The sequence below is a fragment of the Acomys russatus genome, chromosome 20, assembly GCF_903995435.1.
Source record: "Acomys russatus chromosome 20, mAcoRus1.1, whole genome shotgun sequence".
In the NCBI taxonomy this organism is placed as follows: domain Eukaryota; kingdom Metazoa; phylum Chordata; class Mammalia; order Rodentia; family Muridae; genus Acomys; species Acomys russatus.
Genome location: NC_067156.1, coordinates 44,785,855 through 44,806,723, shown reverse-complemented (window position 1 = coordinate 44,806,723; position 20,869 = coordinate 44,785,855). Strand labels below are relative to the sequence as shown.

General features: G+C 37.7%; 1 protein-coding gene across 2 annotated transcripts in view; it reads right to left on the bottom strand.

Moving 5' to 3' along the window:
- Slc12a2 (solute carrier family 12 member 2) overlaps positions 1-20,869 on the bottom strand; it is a 68,160-nt gene that overhangs the window by 3,437 nt on the left and 43,854 nt on the right. Inside the window, exons 18-24 of one of the 2 annotated variants that reach the window (XM_051163270.1) lie at positions 16,230-16,336; positions 9,988-10,067; positions 8,508-8,633; positions 6,149-6,196; positions 4,676-4,798; positions 3,011-3,122; positions 582-668 (exon numbers count right to left, since the gene is read on the bottom strand). In XM_051163270.1, coding sequence (XP_051019227.1) covers positions 582-668; positions 3,011-3,122; positions 4,676-4,798; positions 6,149-6,196; positions 8,508-8,633; positions 9,988-10,067; positions 16,230-16,336 — 683 coding nt within the window. The remainder of the gene's footprint in view (positions 1-581; positions 669-3,010; positions 3,123-4,675; positions 4,799-6,148; positions 6,197-8,507; positions 8,634-9,987; positions 10,068-16,229; positions 16,337-20,869) is intronic. The other variant, XM_051163271.1, reaches the window with a different exon arrangement.

Genomic DNA, 20,869 nt, shown 5'->3' with positions numbered 1-20,869 from the left:
TAAATAAGAGACTCTTGACCGCTGGGCGTGGTGGCGTACACCTTTAATCCCAGCACTCAGGAGGCAGAGGCAGGTGGATCACTGTGAGTTCGAGGCTAGCCTGGTCTACAAAGCAAGTGCAGGACAGCCAAGACTAACACAGAGAGACCCTGTCTTGAAGAAAAACAAACAAACAAACAAACAAAAAACCCAAACAAACAAACAAAAAAAGACTCTTGACCGCAACTATTATAGGGAAACTCTCAGGTTTTCACAATACAAGTAAACAGCTGGAAGTGATATGTATATAAAGTTGAGATCAAATGCTTTTATTGACTGTGGGCAAGAAACATCTGGAATTTAAAACCTATCTGGAATTTCTATGGCACTAACAATTTTCAGATTGCATGTAAAGAAGTGAAATCCTCTCAGAGAATTCATTAATGTTTACTCTAGGATCACTGGTAAGCAGAGTACCACACAGTTTCACATAACTCAGGGCAGAGAAAAGGCCCAGGTAATCATTTCACATTAAATCGTCTGTGTCTGCATAAACTGAAGGAATTGAAAATTTACATAGAATAATTTATCCAGCAACTTACTTTTCTTTTTTTGGTTTGGTATTGATATCTCCTAGGACCATGATATCGGAGAAGTCTATTCGGAATTTGCTAAGTAAAGTTGCCATCCTATAACAGAAAGAGCAGCATTCAGATGTGTAAAGGATACCAACAAGTATGTTTACTCTCTACATGTGTGATAAGATGACTTAAAGGGAAAAATCTATCAGCTGCTACACCAATTTCCTGAATTAGCTCATATTCTCCATTAAAAAAAGAGACCATCGATAAGTAGTGTCTGTCTCTCTGTCTGTCTCTCATATTGATGGTGGTTAATCATCATTGTCTACTTCACTGCATTTGGAATCACGTAGGAGACGGACTTCTAGGTGTGTCATTAAAAAATTTTCCAGAAAAACTGAGCAGTGTCTCTTCTGTGTCCTGACTGCAGACACAATGTGGCCAACTGCTGCACACTGCAGCTAGCATACATTTCTACCACAATGGACTGCTGTACCCTCAAACTCTAAGCCTACACAAACCCTCCCTTTTCTCAAGATGCCACTCAGGTATTTTATCATGTCAATGAGAAAGTGACAACACCTAATCGTGGGTGAGCAAAGAAGGCTTTCACAATGAAATGTGGTAGATAGCTTAGTAAAAAGTAATTTTAGTCAAAGCATATTGGAAATATATATTTAATAACAAGAAAGCCCCTCTTAAATTATACTTGGATTATTTATTAGATTTATCTTAAAACATCAAGCCCCAAATAAAACATTTAAAGGCATATTCAAGCTTCAGCTCATAAAAGAGAAAACTCATAGTGTTTGTCTTTGGTGGTAGTCAGGAAAAGGAATTCAACAAGCCTGATATCTGGTAACTGAAGACCTTAGACAGGATCTTGTACAGGGTCATGAATACTAAGAGTAATAACAGAAAGATGAAACACCCAAGAAAAGCAGTCAATGAAGCAAGATCTTACTTAATAAAAGTTCTTCTAAAAAGTAAGGTATGAGAAGCATTTCTTAAATAATTCATTGTTGAAATGAATAAATATCTAACTGATTCTGGTAACTCTTAAGTACAACTATAGCCATAAAATTAAAATGTAAGGAAATGATGAACAGTCTCAAATATCAACTAAGAGGAAGGGGGGTAAATACAGTAGGGCCCAGTGCTGTGATAACTGGATTGGGTTCAAAAGGATGCAGCACTTTGTTACATAACAGTTTTCTCCAAGTCTGGTATACTCTATCCTGAGGGAAGCTCTTTCTAAGCAGGAAGGTAACTCAAAATTGCTTCAGGAAGTTCCTGAAACTGACCATTTTCACTGGGCTCCTCCCTCCCAGAGTAAGCCGTAAAGCTTCTGAGAGTCACTCTCAGACAGGCCAAGCTGCCAGAAAGAAGTTTAGACCAGAGTTTCTAGGAAAGGGCACAGGGGCACTCTTCAACCAGCTGAACTAGCTGCAGGCTGCACAGTGAAATCCGCGTTTCCCAGCTTTTGTGAGCTGTGACCCGTGCTGGGGTGGGCTTTGGTAATACAGCTCTTTGAGTCATTTCTACTCCTGTCAATAACCCAATTAAAACACACTGGTTTACCAATGCGCGGCTGCTCATGGGGCTCCCTATCTGGAGTGAGTAGATGTGTGTGTGCTGCATCTCCTCAGGAAGTCTTGTCACACAACAACATGAATGAGGCCAATGAAGAGCGATGTACACAGGAGACAAAAAATGCCTTGACGTCCCCAAAATGAGGGCTACATGAAGGACATATTTGGAGTGGGTACAAGATGTAAAGAGAAAAGGCACAACATCAGAAACCTTCACTGCCAAATGCAGCACCCACACTCTCTAGATCAATTACAGGACTGTGGGAGCATCAGTCAAAACTCTGCCTTTCTAGGTGGATCGCTGTGAGTTCAAGGCCAGCCTGGTCTACAAAGCGAGTCCAGGACCACCAGGGCTATACAAAGAAACCTTGTCTCGAAAAACAAAAAAACCAAAAACAACAAAACAAAACAAAACTCAAAAACTCTGCCTTTCTACATCAAACTGGGAGCAATGTGTACAATACAAGGAAAGCTCAGGGGAGAGGTCCCAGAAACCACACTCATGGCAGTGCAGGCTGACAGGAACACAGGAGTACATAGTGCTGAACTTCTCATGTCTCTGAGTCCATACAGTTTCTCTACAAATGAAAAGGCAATTTCTATGCACTTTCTCTCAAAGGACTAAAGATCTTACAGTATAGTAAAGTCTTTCTAAAATGCTAGTGTGTTAAAATATCACATCTAAGTAAGTATGTACTTATAATTTAAATATGAAGGTCAATTTAAAGAGGATGAGGTTCCGTTTAATGAGATTTTTGCAGTACAGTTAATACTTCAGGGCCTATGTGGTTTTTATTATCAAATCTCTATCATGATAGGGCTATCTGATTAATGTTCTCCACTTTAATACAAACTTACGCTCTCCGGTCATGGTCTATTCTGTTTATTTTTCCACCAATGAATACTCGAATCTTACAATCTTTCCACTTTTTCTTGGTAGTCAGAAGATAGGGTATCAATAAGGTCAAACCTGAATTATGAAAATACAGTAAGTCCTTTTTTAAATGCTAATATTGCAAACAAAAGTTTTCAACTTAGTCTCAAAAACACTTTTATTATAGCGCAACGTAAAGTAAAGTTCTTCTATCTTCCCTTGACAATTGCACCTAGGAGAAAGGTACAAGAATCGTGGTTCAGTCAAAGAACTGCAGTTCTTTAATTAATTAAATCAGACAGTGGCCAAGGCAGTTAGAAAATTAGTTGCACATAGAAAGGCAAAGGAAATGAATATAGCCTAATGGGAACAACTTTCACATTGAAATCAGAAAGATGAAAAGGGAAAAGGTAGACTGAAATTAGCTTTAAAGCTCTATATAGGGCCGGAGACATGGCTCAGTTCTACACTGTCTGCTCTTCCAGAGGTCCTGAGTTCAATTGCCAGCACCACATGGGTGGCTCACAGCCATCTATAATGTGATCCGATAACGTCTTCTGGCATGTAGATGTACATGCAAACAGAGTCTTCATATACATAAAAATAAACATTAAAGCTCCATATAGTATACACACACACATACACTATATATACATATATGTATACATTATACATACGTGTGTGTGTGTGTGTATCTTCCTCAGCTCTGCCTACTGAGGGAGCCTGGTAACAAAGTATTATCCAAGAAGCCATAAGCATATTGCTTCTAAGTATGACTCTTGACTATAAGCAAACCAAAAGTTTTTAGATAAAAGGTTCTTTCCATGACGAGGAAGGGATAAGCCTAGGATACCACCTTATCCACAAATGCGTGCCCTATGACAAATGAACACATCACGTCAGCCTAGGGAAGCAGGGTAGATCTTGCTGGATAGATGTGGACAATCTGAAAGCCAAATAATTGATGACAGTAATAAATTATATCCTTTTGGATAAAAAAAAATCAATGACTTAAAATAAAGAGACAAGCTCTTCATTACAATAAAATGCCAACCAATCAATGAGGAAAAAATGATGGCCATCAAAACGCATCACTCAGAAACACAAGAGTCAATTCAGAAACATGAGTGAATGCTAAGACAGGCGCAATGGTTGAGGAAGAAGGATTTGTTTGCAGAGACTTCAAGAAAGCCCACCACCACCACATCCATGATCATAAAGAGGGGAAAGCAACTTTTCAGTGGACAAGCCTGAAAAACTTTACTCAACAGCCTACTTAACACCAACATACCACTCCTGGTGAGATATAGACAGAAAGTGCAGTACCACTTCTGTACTATTCTGCCAAAGATTCCTAACCTGATACTGATTGTGACCAATCTAATTACATTCCAAACTGAGTAACAGTCCATAAACTGATCCATAATAGTTAATAAGATGGCACAGTCACAAAGTTCAAGAAAGGACTAAAGGACCTTCTATATGAAGGACATGACCACTGTGCATGATTCTCACACTGACTCTTGTGTGGAGAATGCTGGTAAAGCCCAAATGGGGCAAACACATGAGAAAGGTATGCCATTTCCTTAGCACTGTCCTTACATCGTCAGTAAATTTCTCATTATTTAAAAGATACATTAACGGCTTACCTCCATCATCAAAAAGCCACCAGACATCTATAGTATTCTTCCCTTGTTTTTTCTGAAACTGTGTGCTAGCTTCAAGAAGCTTTTGGTCAGCTACATTTAAAGGTGCAACAGGGCCTTTGGATTCTGAAGGATTAAGCAAAACATTATGACATAAGGGAACTTAATGTTAAGTCTCTTTCACTGTATTCCTAGAATTCCCTAGCATTTGTAAATTCAGATACATTTATACACAGACAACTGTATATGGCTTCCATCATAAGCTTGAAGTAGCTTATAACAGATATAATCTGAGTATAAAAAAAAGTACCTTTTGTTTTACAGTAAGGAAACTCATCCAAATTATTCTAATGTCTACTATTCTGAAGTATTCTGGTGAATGTGCAGGGATCCTAAACACCAAACAAATACTGAGAGTTTATTTTAGTTTATTTTTTAAAAGCTATTTTACACTAACCAATCAAGCTTTACGCTTATTTCTTGAGATTTCTTGGATTATCTGGTATCTCAATGAGTTCAAAGATATTAAGTAAAAAGCTGTATTTGCGAGGTGACTGGAGAAACACCAGTCACTCTTAAGAGTTATCAAGGAAATATGTTTATCATCTGTCCTCTCAACATGGGATGCCCAATTTTAAAGCCATATATCCATATCTTTCTCTGAATCACAGAAAGATGGTAGGAACTCCTTGGAAAGAATACAAATTTGCTGCATGTCTGAAAGGAGTTCCCATTTACATTTCTAGGAATTAAAAAAAAAAAATCAGCATTGACTCCATGAACAAGCAAATGACTATTATGAAACTCCATTACAACAATTTTAAAAACAGAAATTGACAGAAGGAACTCTGGTCATTTCTCCAGACGGCCCATCATTCACTTTTCATGCTGCCATGATGTAAGCAAACATGACAAATGATTTTGCATGATGAAATAATATGGCTACCAAACCACACTGCTCCATAACTCTCACCTCTATCTCCTTCTCATAAAATTCATGTACGCTGACATGACTGTGTATCTCCCAAACGCAGCATGACTGTGAGAAATATCGCAATTTTTGAAACGGAAAATACATTAGTATTAAAATCAAGAATTTGGCCGGGTACAACTGATGGTAAAGAATGTAAGCGACACTGCAAATAAGCCTACTCCAGTGTCCCTACTTATCCTCTAAACCATGCAGTTTAAACTAATGAGAAAATAAAAAACAAAATACCCCTGCCTTTCCAGGTTTGAGTATTTCAGAGACACTATGACGGTTCAAAAGACTGAAATAACAGCTTGTCCCAGTGAGATTTAATGCTTTTGTTGGAATAATATTAATTTTGCTAATCTGCATTTGATAGATAACTGTAATATCACCTCACCATGGAAATAAAACTAAATTAAAATAAAAGGAAAATAATAGGGTTGGAATTAAAGAGTTAACAGTATGAAAAGGGGAATTAAAATAAAATGATGAACAATGCCTGCCTTTTTTCAACAGTGGCTGAGTTGGAGTCTTGCCATCCTCTTCCTCATCTAGATTATGTTTAAAAAACACAAAATATGAAGTTAATTGCCTTTATAATCATAAAATATGGAAATGTAAATAGAGCACATTATAAACAAGACAGTGTGAAGCAACAGCCCATGAGAAATGATTAAGACTAAAAATTAATATTTTTATACTTAGTGTTTAATATTTTTTAAAAACCTGTTTTCTACAAAGACCATACAGAGTGAATGATTAACACCCACCCTGAAAATTTATTTCTGTGAAATTATTCAAAAGATCCAGCGGATTTTGTAAACTTTAAGTTTCATACTTGAAATGAGCTGAGAATGTCACATTACAGCGAGCAGAGTGGAAGCATGACTTTGAGCGATTATCTTTGCAGATAATACACAGGCTTTAAACAGGTCATCACATCACTACACAGACTAAAAGCACCTAGTATTAGTACAAGCCAATCAGCATTTGAAAGATTAAGGAATTTAATCAGAGATAGATATCTTGTTTTATGTAAAGGAGTCATTTTCTTCAAATAAAGTTCACGTCCATGTGCATGTGTGCATACAATCACCAGCTTGTATTTAAATATTCTCCAGTCTGTTTTCTGGGGTAAGCAGTTTTTCTAACTCTTCTCCTCCCTGAATGTAAATTGATTTGTTTAAGGCAAGCAAAACTGGAGACATGGAGAGGAGAGAAGATCCTGCAGTAGGATCCTGAGTAAGACTCCCTGGCTTCCAGTACTATGGATCACTAACCCTGTCCTATTGGGAGCCACAGGTGCTTAGCTAATGCCTTGCTTTCTCATTGGTAGAACATGTACCTACCCCTTAAGGCTGTGCAATTGTAGGCATTGGTTAAATGAGCTTAGGGCTGACACAAACCAAGCACTTACAGGGTGTTCTTTTCTTGGGGGTGGGGGATGGGGGTTCCCTTGTATTCTATATGCCTCAGTAGGCAAGACAAAAAACAAAAAATACTGTGACTATTAACTACATTATAATATTCCTAATGCTGAAGAGTTTTTACATAGTAGCTACTTCTCTTATATTTTCTATGCTGATTTTGAGAATTTGCCACAGAAAGCAAAAAATCAAGTTATACAACTGTTAATTATTAAGTTTTAAATATTACTATTATAATACTTAATATCTGCTTTTGAAAATATGATGGGTAGTTTATATTACAGAAGTTTAAGTGTCAAAGACAAAGTGACATTTAGAATTATTTATAATATTACTTATGCGGGTATATGAAAGCTGTTAGGAGTCGGTTCTCTCCTTCCACTCTGAGGGTCCCAGGGATCAAATTCAAGTCATAAGACTTGGCGGTGGTGGCAAATATCTTTTTCCAACTGGGCCTTCTTACCCACCCCCAAAATTCTCTTTAAATTGGGCTAAATGTGTTTACCACACAGTAGAAATGTACTGAGCTAGTCTCCTAGTCTTTAGGGGTTAATGAAGGATAACATCCCTCCAGGTGTGAGTGCAGAGTAGCTCCTAGGAAATGACCAATGCCTGCACTGAGTCCTCAGAGAGTATACAGAAAGGGTTGGTTTCAGGCAAGAGAATGGGAGAAGGGTAAAAGAATGTACATATAAGTTAAAATAAATGCAAAAAATGAACAGAAAAAGCTAGTGTATAGACAACACAGAAAATAATAATAAAGCCACCAAGGGCTAAGAGGAGAAATGTATGCAAGCTACACTTTCTACCACTACACTAGGCAAGTTACATAGGAAGGAAAAGAATAAAAAGCAACATTAATGCTTTCAAATAATCTAATGGATAAATTGCACAGAGACATGGTGTGTCCAAGGCTATCGATTTCATGAAAAGGATGGTAGTCATCTTAGAGAAATCAAAAGTACACTATGGCTTGATGATTTACAGTGCAGATTTCTTTCTTGTTGCGTATCAGCTGGAAAGGAACAGATGGAGATACGAGTCTGAACAGAGGTTGGAGAGTGAGGGTGGGAGAGTAAGATTTGGAAGTCATCCCTCTTCCTTCTTACATGACACACAAGCTTATGAATAAAATTATCTGTACACCTCATGAAAAAGTACATGTTCTTCCCAAGTTCAAACAAAAATATGTAAAGCAAACAACTTAAGACCATGTTAGTAACTAATTACTTGGCATGACTTCTGTTTTACTTGTGTAAGGCAAGCAAAGACTTCAAACTTGCTACTTATTTTGTAGTCAGTTTTACCTGACCAGCTAGAAACGAACAATGTCTAGCTTGAGAAAAGGGACTTTGTATTGTATATTATATACAAAAGCCAATCCCCTCTAAATTAAAATATAACTGTAATAAAATCTTATTTGAATGAAAATTACCTTTATGTGTAACAGATTTTTCACCAGATAATTTACAAGTATCTTGATCTGACTTTTTACTGTAGTCCACATTAACTACCACGTCCTTGGTACCGGGTGATTTTTCTTGTGAAGACAATAATTCTTCTGTAAATATGAAAGTATTTAAAACAATATTAAAAGCCATGTTTTATAATCCCCCTCAGGAACAGTCATAGGGGAGGGGAATAATGGGAAAATTGGGGAGGGGGGAGAGGAATGGGAGGATACAAGGGATGGGATAAACATTGAGATGTAACAAGAATAAATTAATAAAAAAAAAAAAAGAAAAAGAAAAAAGTAAACACACAGAAAAAAAAAAACATGTTTTAACTGTTTGAAGTATCGTGGTTTAATAACTAAAAGGTAACCGGTATCCTGGTGATGATTGACTTCTTAAGAAATACCCACAACGTTTAAAATGAGTAAGCATTTAAGTATGTGTACCCTAAATGGTTATGTGGAGTGACTCATGAATGAGAGAGTCACCCAAAATAGAACACCATAGGCAAAGGATGAAAGTCGTTATAAAAACTGTAATGTGACAAATGTTCACATGCACACAGAGAACACACAGCCCTAGGAAATTATTCTAAAACCACAAAGTCAATGTCAGAAGTACAGCCTTTTCCTAATAAGTCCACTAAAAGTACCAATTCTTCTTAAAGCATGCTCAGATTTTGGCAAATAATCAGTAAATATTTAACTTCTACTATAAAACATGTATAAAGAAAAAGTACAACACAAAATTGCTAGTCTGTCCACAATCCATTACTGACTTGTGTGATGGAAAGAAACTCAGCTAATCTGATGGTTTTATTAATTAACTGATAAGGGGAAATGGTAGCTATTCAATATTTTGAAATCAGCAAATCTTTGAAGGATATAGAAATTTCCACTTTCATAAAATTGGCAGGAACATTACATCTTAAATTAGATCTCAGCCTTCATTTTAATATATATATATATATATATATATATATATATATATATATAATGTTTAATTAATTAAAAAACTGAAATAATAAAAAAAAGCAAAATGCTTGAAAAAAATACTTTTTTCCCAATAGTACAATATACATTGTACTATTTAATACCTTTACAGCCTAGTAGTGATTTAAATATTTCAGTAAATATTGTTTCATGCTATCTTTTAAAAATAAATTTGACCAATTTATAATCATAACTAATGTCTGCTGCTCTTAAGGCTAAAATATATATTAAAATTTACCCTCTCCATTAATAATATTTAGGTATCACATAAGCCAGTACAAAGAGAAGACAGACATTGGTGGCTTCCCAGTACATTATCTGATCTGAAGATAACAAACATACAACGTGAAAAAGATGGGTTAGTTATCAAAGCCAGTGAAGAACTTGTAAGGACTAGGCATGGTTTTCTAACAAAGTAATTCATAGTTTTAAAGTAAGCTCTTACGCTAAAGAGTGCTCGCTCGCTCACCTTGTCCCTGGAGGTGTGAGATGTCCAGTCCCTCCTTCAGGCGAATAACCACAACGCCGTACTGTATGTCAAAAGCATCACTATAATGGAGGAAGATCACAAAAATTGTTCGTTTTGTGTAAAACGAAGGGAACCACACATCTCTAAAATGACTTTTAGCTTTACAATAACATGCCACATGGTCAGGAACATATGTATACATGACTTCACATGTCATACAGCCTATATATGGTCTAGTTTTCTGTACATATGCTTAACAAAACCACCTCACATATACTTCCCAAAACGCACACCCACAATCAGGTACCACAACTGACTCGTGTAGCAGCTTTGTGGAACAGGAGGTTTGTTTATGGATTTTTGTTTGTTTGTTTTACATTTTATTTTTCATTATGCCTTTGTGTATAGGCACACGCACTTGTGTTGTGCTCGGAGAATCCAAAAGACTACATCAAGTGTCTCCCTCAATCACTCCAACTGTTTGAATCAGCGTCTTCCACTGAACCTGGAGCTTGTCAATACAGCTAGTGTGGCTGGCCCACACCCCCCAAGATCCCGCTATCCTAGTGTCTCCACAGCTGAGACTACAGGCACGATGCTGGACCCAGATCTTTTACATGAATGCTAGAGATCAAATTCAGGTCCTCCTGCATTCACAGCAAAGCAGTTTACAAATAAGCCATCTCCCAACCCTAACAGATGACAGTCTAAAAATATTTTTAACCTTTTTAAAGTCAGTTTAGAAAAGCAACTGTCTGGTTTGAACCTATGCAGGTTCTGAACATGCTGTTAGTCTCTGTATCGTTCTTGTTGTGCTTGGAAGATGCTGTTTTCATGGACCCATAACCTGTGGCTCTTACACTCTTTCTACCTCTGCTTCCATGTAGATCCCTAAGCCTTGAGGGAAGGGATAAGGACTTTCCATCAGGACCGAGTGTGCCAAAGTCTCAGTCTCAGCATGCTGTCCAGCTGTGAGTTACCATCTACTGTAAGAAAAGCCTTCTCTAATGGTAGTTGAGCTCTGCTACAACAATATGTCATTAGGAGTTATTTTATTACTGTTTCTTTAGCAAAACAACAGTAGGTTTTCCCCTAGGGCGCAGGACCTATCTAGTCTCAAGTTTTCAATCATACTCTAGGGCAGGCCTTAAGACCAGGATTGACTAGCCAACACAAAATGGATATTTTGGGATGAAATACCATGACCAAGGCAACTTGGGGAGGAAAGGGTTTGTGTTAGCTTATACTTCCAGGTGACAGTCCATCAGTGAAGAAAGCCAAGCCAATAACTCAAGCAGAGCAGGAAACTGGAGGCAGGAGCAGTTGCAGAGGCCATGGAGGGGTGCTACTTACTGGCTTGATCCTCATGGATTGCTTAGCCTGCTTTCTTATAAAACCCAGGACAACCAACCCAGGGATGGCACCACCCACACAGGCCTGGAGCCTCCCACATCAGTCACTAATGAAGTACGGTCTTATGTACAGCCTGATCTTATGGAGACATTTTCCTCTCAGATGACTTTAGTTTGTGTCAAGTGGACATAACACTATCCAGCACAGAGAGAAAGAACATAAATTTGGGAAAGGAGGCAGGAAGACATGGGAGGATTTAGAGTAGGTCAAAGAATATGATCAAAACACACTTTCTGGAAAAAAAATTGAATCAAAACTAAACAGGCATTGTAAGAATTCATATACACCTAAATTTTAGAGGCTTCTCTAAGCCCACACTTAAACTTTGAAAACTGAAAACTGGGGCTGAAGAGAGGGCTCAACTATTACGAGCAACTGCTGCTTTTGCGGGGGAAAAAAAAAGGAAGAAAGAAAATAATGAGTGTTTACAGTATAACAAAGCCCGCCCATCCATCCATCCATCCATCCATCCATCCATCCATCCAGAGTGGCATAGAGGCAATGTGGCCTTGTTTCTATAGTTCGTTACCTAAGGTCAAAGAGTCACTGTAAAAAGATACCTTATAGAGATTACTTTCTCAACTGTATCTTGAACCAGTTCTAAAAAATAACCAGCTTGTTGGTAGATAGTAAATCAACAGAATCAATTGCCAATTTTCTTTAGAGAATGTCAGAACATAAACATCAAATTTACTATGTATATAATACCTGGATGTTCTTGCTATAAATTATTAAAAAATGCTGTGTAGTTTCAGGTCTTAGATATTGTTAATAAAAGCAAATAAAGCATACTTCAATTACACAAACATTGAAAACCGCAAGGAAGTCATTAGGAGGTAATTGTTTATGACAAGACTGAGTAGCATCATTGCTTTAAAAATGGTCAGGAGGATCACAAATTCAGGCTGAGCCTAGGCTACTGCTTGAGTTTAAAAGCAGCCTGGGCAACTTACTAAAAGATCCTTTCCCAAAATAAAATAATTTTAAAAGAACTGGGTATGGCAATACCTATCATTTGTAATTCCAGTATTTGGGTGGTGAGGACAGAAAGATCAGAGAATTAATAGCTGGCCTCAGTCACATAGTAAGCTCGGAACCTGTCTGGATGACACAACCCTCATCATCTCAGTTGTATAGTACTTACCTAGGCATGTGCAAAGCCCCTAGGCTCAATCTCCAGTACTCCACACAAAAATAACAAGAGCCTGTTCCATGTCTTGCACAGTAGACATGGGCACTTGCTGCCAAACCTAACAACTCTAAATTAATCCCTGGGACTCACACAGTAAAAGAAAAGAACTGGTCACTACAAGTTGTCCTCAGACCTCTACACATTTACCAAGGCATGCCATGTATGTACATACATAAGTAAAAGGAGCAACATTAACAACAAAACCACCAATGTCTAATGGCTTTGAAAACTAGAGAACATTCGTACCTGAATGATGCAGAACGATGCAAAACATACAGAACAATAAGAACTTCTAGAGCATCAGACAGACCCCTCCCAGGGCCATACAATCAAGTATAGCTACTACAAAAGTAGTCAGTGTATAAAAACCATTTTCCAAAACATCGCTTCCCTGTTTTCTAGGATTATTAGTCCATTTCACTGCTCTTGATCCTTGAGAGGAAAACAGCAAAGCCCACCACAGGTTGCAGGCTTTGAAAGCTTATGATCCAATCTTTATTTCCACTGTCTTCTTTTTCTGAGTCACCATATATACAAAGTACAGAACTAGGTAGCTACAATGAGATTGTCTGCACCAAATAACCAGAAGGCAAAACTCCATAGACTTTAACCTTACTAAAATCCCCTAACAATTCAAGGGTTCTTGTCACCTACTGCATTACAAATACAAGTCAACATAAAACTTTCTCAAAGAACAACAATGATCTCTGATTATTTTTGAAAGACTTTAAGTGATGAAAACAATCTATAGACACAGAAGAAAATTCCAGTAAAGGACTCAACTCCAGTGAGTTGGTACATGTGAATTCATAGGAAATCTGGCATCTGAATTCCATCTTAGACCCACTTTGCTAAAGACAAGATTATCTCCCTTGTTTGTTTTTAAAGACAAATTAATATTGTATGATGATAGCAGCACACTGAGTTTTCAGTGTACATTAGATTTGTTGAGCAAATCCTAGAATACTAGGAAAAGGAAGTACTTTTCAAGTTTTAACAAGTGTATCTGGCAAAAAAAAAAAAAAAAACCAACTCAGTTCTACAAAGCATTGGTAAAAGTAAGTATATACACACAAGTCTATGAACCAGAGAAGCAAAGTAGCCAAAGAATAAAAAGAACTCACTAGACAAGCTGTAAGAAGTTGACGTGATGAGAAACAATGCTAAGCTGCATGATAAACAGCACAGGAAACAAGAACTGTAAGGTCAGAGCAGCACTTCAAGTGGAAAAGGCAAACAGGTGTGTGTAACTGCAAACAACGAGAATGACTCAAGAGATGCACCATCAGTGTAGGACATAACCAACACCCTACAGCGCGTCAAGAGATGCACCATCAGTGTAGGACATAACCAACACCCTACAGCGCGTCAAGAGATGCACCATCAGTGTAGGACATAACCAACACCTTACAGCGCAACACTACCATCCGACTCTACTCAGCTACAGTACAGGAAGAAATGTAATTTTCACAGGAAGCAATGTCTATACACACCACTTAGATCTATTTCACATGTAATATAGCTGTGAAAGATTATTCAGATGTTAAGAAAAATGAAATTATGACATTCACAAGTAAACTGACTGATCTGGAAATACCCTGAATATGGAACCACAAATCCAGAAAGATAAACATTGGTTTTTTTTTTTCTTTCCATTTCTGGATGTTATCTTTAAATATTCAGATATATGTGTTCCTTTGTAATACCCACAGAAGGCAGGAATTGATTAAGGGGCACTGGGAAGGAGTGGGGGGAAGAAGTGGCCTTCAAAAGTAGGGAGAATGACCACAGTAGTATAAAGTATTATAGGGTAACAATGGAATAAGATGGGTTAAACTGGGGTGGAAGATAGATGGCAGGGTAGAGGAGGGAATGTGGGGAGGGGTGCCTAATATTAAAAGTTTTTTTTAAAAAAACACTTGGAAACCTGTTATAAAAGCTTCATAAAATATATAAATATACATATATAAAGGGGTATAATGATTACCCTACAGTGGGGGGCGGGGGCAATATCCCAACTAGAAATCTCATTCTAATAAATAACCCCAGTCCCAAGAATGGGTCACCAGTTTTTGAACTGTTGGCCAGTGAGGTCACACAGACCTCCAAGTATCACAGGCTCACTTAGGACTTGATGCTAAAAATCTCTTGCTGAAGACATCACATACTTGAATCACAGATCATTAAGACATCAGGCTGGTATTCACCTGCAAGCTTTTCATCCGTACTAACCAGTGCACATGTGCTGGAAGGTTCTATGCACATTGCTAAAGGAGAAACATAAGCCTCAATCTCACCCAGCTATGAAACCTTGCAAGCTATAATGAACCAATGCCTGGACTGACAAGATACTATCCACTTCTGCAAGAGTGTCACAGATGTTATGGGAGTAACCACTTTCTGACTGGATTTAAGGTCTTGTCTAAGAGAAAGAACCCATACCTGGCACTATTAAAAGGACCAGCCTATAACTTAATAGGTCATAGGCCTCAGGTGTCTAGGTGACTAGACTGTCAAATGGGAAGAGTATTGAGTATTAAAACTATCTTTAGGGGTGGAGAGATGAATCAGAGGTTAAGAGCACTGAGTGCTCTTCCAGAGGACCCGAGTTCAAGTCCCAGCATCCACATGGCAGCTCATAACTGTCTGTAACTCCAAGATCTGACACCGTCATGCATACAGGCAAAACACCAATGCTATAAATTAAAAATAAGTAAAACTACCTCTAATGTCTTATTGCTGCACTCACAGACTAGAGCATCTTTTATCCAGCATCAGAAGCCTCTCCTTTCAGTAGATGGCAATAAACAAAGGCCTCAAACTCATCTGTATGGCCTAGGAAGCCATGAATGTACAGAGAACAGGACTGGAGTGCTTAGCTCTAAGTTGAACATTCACATCACACCATTCACCCCAAGGCTCAATCTTTGCCAAAGAGAGGGAGAAAGATTGTGAGAGCCAAAGGTGGTAGCAAACTTCAAGGACACAGTTTTTCTAGACATAACAGGGCAGATGCACATAGAACAACACACACAAGCTCCAGCCAGACAAAATCCCACATAGAGGAAGGACTGTAGATTTATAATCCTACCACTGCCCGAGGAATCACTAGCATTTGGTAGTGGCTGGGAGAGCAAGTCAGTCTTTTCTGATGTGATCCCTGGTAGGCTGACCACATAGAAGCTGGGCAACAAAAATTGGACTTAATTGGAAAGTGTGTGTGTGTGTGTGTGTGTGTGTGTGTGTGTGTGTGTGTGTATGTGTGTGTGTGTGCGCGCGCGCGTGTGTGCGTGTGTAATTCATCTCTAAGTTGGGTGGGGAAAGGATGAAAGAAAAGAGAGTTGAAGGGAGTGAATATGTTCCAGATACACTGAAATTATCAAATAGAAAGGCTAGCAAGCTATTTTATGTATACACAAGCTAATTTGTAAAAGTACTTGCATCTGTACATTTACATAATTATTTGTACATATTTGTCAGTTTTGCATTAAAAGAGAGAGATCCGTATTTTGTTAATAGTTCATCATTTTAAAATCTATGTGCTCTTTCATTTTTCTGTACCTGTTAAGGACTACACAAAAAACCAAGGTCAAAAATGAGTGAATGCCAAATGCATAGCAATTCAGAGCATACTTACTGAAATAAGTTTATATACATATCCACATCCCTCATATCTGCTTGTAACCAGTCTTTCTTAAATCCAAGGACAAGTGTGTTTGGTTTCATACGACCAAGTCCAGCAGCCTAAAATACAGAAACCCAACTTCAAATACAGGCTATTTGACAAAATAATATTTTTGAGATGAAGTCTTTTCACATGGATAGCTTTTCTTATAAATTATATAAATTATACATATGCAATTAATGCCATGTTAATTCATATTAATTCATATTAAATACAATAAAAACAATGTTAAACAGCTGTATTCTCCACCTCCATGCTATATTTTAATAATAGCCACTAATGCCTAGACATAAGTCTAATGTTTGGAGTTCTGAATTCCATCAATAGGAAACTTTGACTTCTTTTAATCATGCAAATTTTCTTTTTGAAATCTGTTTGGTTCCCTCCCACATGATTTTGTAATCTCACCAAAAGCTGCAATGCAAGCCAAGCATGGTGGTGCATACCTGTAATCCCAATACTCAGGAGGCTGCCACAGGATTGCCATCTGAGTTTGAAGCCAGCCTATCTATATGCAGTTAGTGTCAAGGGTTATATAGTTATCAGAGACAGATAGAAAAATCCTATCTTTAAAAGATGCATAACACAGACACACAGATACAATTAAAGAGAACTGCAATTCAACATGATTAACAATTATCTATCAAAGTCCAATAAAATCTCGTTTATAAGTGGTTTTGTTTTGTTGTTATTGCTTAATACAATGAGAAATTGTTTCCTGGGACTGTAATACTACTTAGGTTTGAGGAGGTTGTGACTTTTCAAAAAAATTGTGGTAAGAGCTGAGCGAAAGAGTTTGGTCAGTAAGTGTTTATAGTACAAGCAATGAAAACCTTAGTTTAACCCCCAGAACCCATGTGAAAATAGCAATGATGGGAGGTACAGGCAGTTTTTCTGGGGCTCACAGGCCAGCCAAGCTACACAAACTGGCAAGTTCCAGGTAAAGAGTGAAAGACCATCAAGACAACAACAACAACAACACAGCAGGAGCAGGAACTACACCCAGAAGAAGAACAGCATCTGAGGTTGACCTCAGCTAGACCCACAAGTCCACACACACATGAACACACATACATTTACACACATATAGGTGAATTATGGTATAAAGTTAACAAGTTTAACATTTTAAGCAGTATTATTGTGTCCACAATACTACCAAGTAATATACCACTATTTTCAAAATGTTTTCATCACCCCAATCAGAGATTCTGCAACTGCTCTGTAATTGCTAATTATAGCTCATGTGGCCTCCCTTGTGGCCCTTTTTGACAGCTAATATAATTCTCCATTTATACTTCATGAATAAAACCCCAGAACTTTGGTGTTTAGCTTATTTAACAGGCTGTCTTGTAGTTAATGCAAAAAAAATGATTATAACTGTATTCTTTCTGCAGATAATATTGGATATACATATCCTTGTCACAAATAAATGGATAAACAGAATGGGACATGGATATGTATATCCAATATTATCTGTAACAGTTACTAAATTACTTTGCTACTATCTAGTAGCTACTACAAAACCCTTTATCAAACTGATTGTAATATTCTCCTGTTCAGTAAGTAGCCTTCACTTTCTTTGCAATGTTTCTGCACAAAACATTTTAACTCTGGAAATGTCCAATTTATTTCTGTTTTAAGATTCATGTTTTGATGTCATAACTGAGTCCACTGCCAGATCCAAAGTCATTAAAATTTAGCTCTGTTTCCTTTAAGTTTTATGATTTTATCTTTCATTTATGCTAGAGGCACATTCCAAGCTGATTTTGTCTATGGTTCTAAGTGACATCTTTAAATCTTTTTTTTTTTCAAACACTAAATGAATTCAAATATTTATCAAAGGCCTGGCCATGTGCCACTAAGTATTTGGTATAATTAAGGAACATGGAGTAGAACTAACCTGCAGTGTCATAGTCATCGTAAATTTGTTCTCGTGTAGTAGTGTCTTTCATTAAGAGACTAAGATTTTGTTCAGTATTTAAAACACTCTTTTCTTAAAGGCACAATAAAGAGTATCTCATCTTTTTCTAATGGCAAAACTATATGCTCGGTGGCCTAACCATGTAAGTCCCATACTTTTTTTTGGTGGTCAAGTCAAGGGTGTTGAACAGAACCAAGCATTACCTTCACAGATGACCGCTGTTTAACAGAGTCGAGCCACAAGACAGCCAGTAACTTATTGATGGTACAAAATACCGTCCAGGTCATGTTCTTACAAAAAGAGAACTATCATATTGTCATTCTCCTATTGTAATCAGAATGGCTTGTTTGTTCTGGTGTGAGGGATTGAACTCAGCACTTTACACAGACTAGGAATACATACTATCACCGAGCTCTAGCCCCTCAAAGCTTTAACTTTATAAAATTAGGAATAAATATATTGTAAGATGCATACTTAGGCTTTCAATGGTATTTTTTTTTTCATTTCCACGTTACCTCGTTCACCTTTAAATCCTTTACCCAGTGTAGCTATTACAAGAGGTATTATTTCCAGACACCATAAAGCAGTATGTATCTAAAAATATAGTTTACTACTGAAAATATTATCTTTTCCAGAACATACTTCACTACTATTCAGAAAATCAGTTTACAGATTCTATCACTGATCACAGTGATCACATCACAACGCAGTCACCTACCTAATGCTTCTTACACACATCACCCATTCCCTCCCACAGTGGTATCTTAGACCTTCAGCATTGCTCTCGATGTACCTTGTGCCAGAACCCAGTGACAATAACTTCATTACTCTATCAATTTCTATGTATCATCACAACATAGCAGAAGAAAGAACAGGTTATATAGCATTTTCTTTTTGTCTTCCACTATTAAGTAAAAATATTTCCAAATATTATGGCTGGTTTTTAAAAATTTGGTTGAGTAATACCAAGAGAAATACATTACACTAAAAATCACAGAAAACCTAAGTATATGGGTATGTGTTTTGGGGTTTCTGCTTTGTCAGACAGACAACAGAAATATGTATGCTGCACTGGATGCACCTTCATGTGCATGTATCAGATGTACTAGCAATTCTATTAATTAAGGACACATCCAGGTAAAACTGTTGTGATTTTTAAAAATTGTACCTTTAGTTTTTCATATTCTTTTTAAGAGTTGCTACTTTTAACACTGAGGTTTAACCACATGAATATATGCAGTTCTTTTCACCTATATGCAGAATTCTATGGAATGATTAACATTCCACACTTTAATTATCTGATTTTGTTGAAATTAATTATAATTGTGTTTAGCTATTACAAGTGGCAATAATGAATTCTTCTCTAAGGTCCATGACCTCACTAGTCCAGGTGAGCTGGGTAGGTTTCCCGTACCACACACATTTCCTTCCTGTTGAGTGACCTTATATCTAATAGACAGTGAGTGCCTCTTACTGCCCACTTGTGCACATTTTGCCATGCAGGGACATTGCTGTGTTTCACAGATGTTGCAGTTGTGTTAACTGCTCAACTGTTTCCCTCACTTAGCAGCTTGCATTGTATTTTTTGAAATCATGGAAGCTACACCGCAGAAAAAGAGGCTTTTAGGTCAGACCCAGATCAAACCATTCAAGCCCCCATCCTAAGTGTATGCTATCATCAGCAATAAACACCTCTCCTCAGTCCCTGAGTGACAATGAAGGGTCCACTGATATTCTATTTGGGGAATTGTTTAGACCCCCTTAACCAACCTTTCAAAGGCGGTTTCTTGTGCCTGGAACTTAAATGTTAGTTTTCTTTACATGTGAAGAGGTGTGTGCATGAAACCTAGTTTTGTTCTCTAGTGTCAACCCATCCCCAACCCTCTACCCGACCCCTGACAAGGAAAAGAAGTCATTCAAATTGCCAGGCTCTTGTGCAATTAGTGAAGATGGCACAGATTACAACACCAGTTCAAAAAACATCCAACTTCTTTATACCTGGCAGGAGTGATGCTGGCCAAATGGGCACAGAATTACTTTTCGTTCAATTCTGTCATCTAGCTTGATTTCTTTCCCTCTTCTCCTCATCTCTCACTGACTGACTTACAGTACCTGAGGCTACATTCTACACCATTCTTCTACTGCCCTGTTGTTGTCCTGGACTCACTTTGTAGACGAGGCTGGCCTTGAACTCAGAGATCTATCTGCCTCTGCTTCCCCGAGCGCTGGGATTATAAACGAGCTTCACAATGCCCGGCTGCATTTTATCTTTAGGCCTTTAGTCCATCTTTAAAATGATGGGTTTGTTCCAATGTTTAAGTCAAGGTCTAAGGCTTGTCTTATGTACTCTGGCTGTCCTGAAACTCACTCTGCAGACAGTTGGCCAAAAGCATGTGCTAATCCCCAGTCACCGGCGTGCAGAGCCTGCAGCACCGAATCTGTTCTTTGGCAGCCCTGGAAGGCCTGTTCTTACCATGTATCCCAGGCTGGGGTTATATAGGCATAAACCAAACCTTGCTTTAAAAATGGCTTTTGCATAGTCTTTGTAAGGATTTATTTCAATCCATTTTCACAGACAAGCAATTATTACAGACAACCCTTTCAAAGACATTTGTATCGGTAAATTTTCTGTGTTGGGCACCTCTTTCTTTCATTTTCTGCCATCATCGAA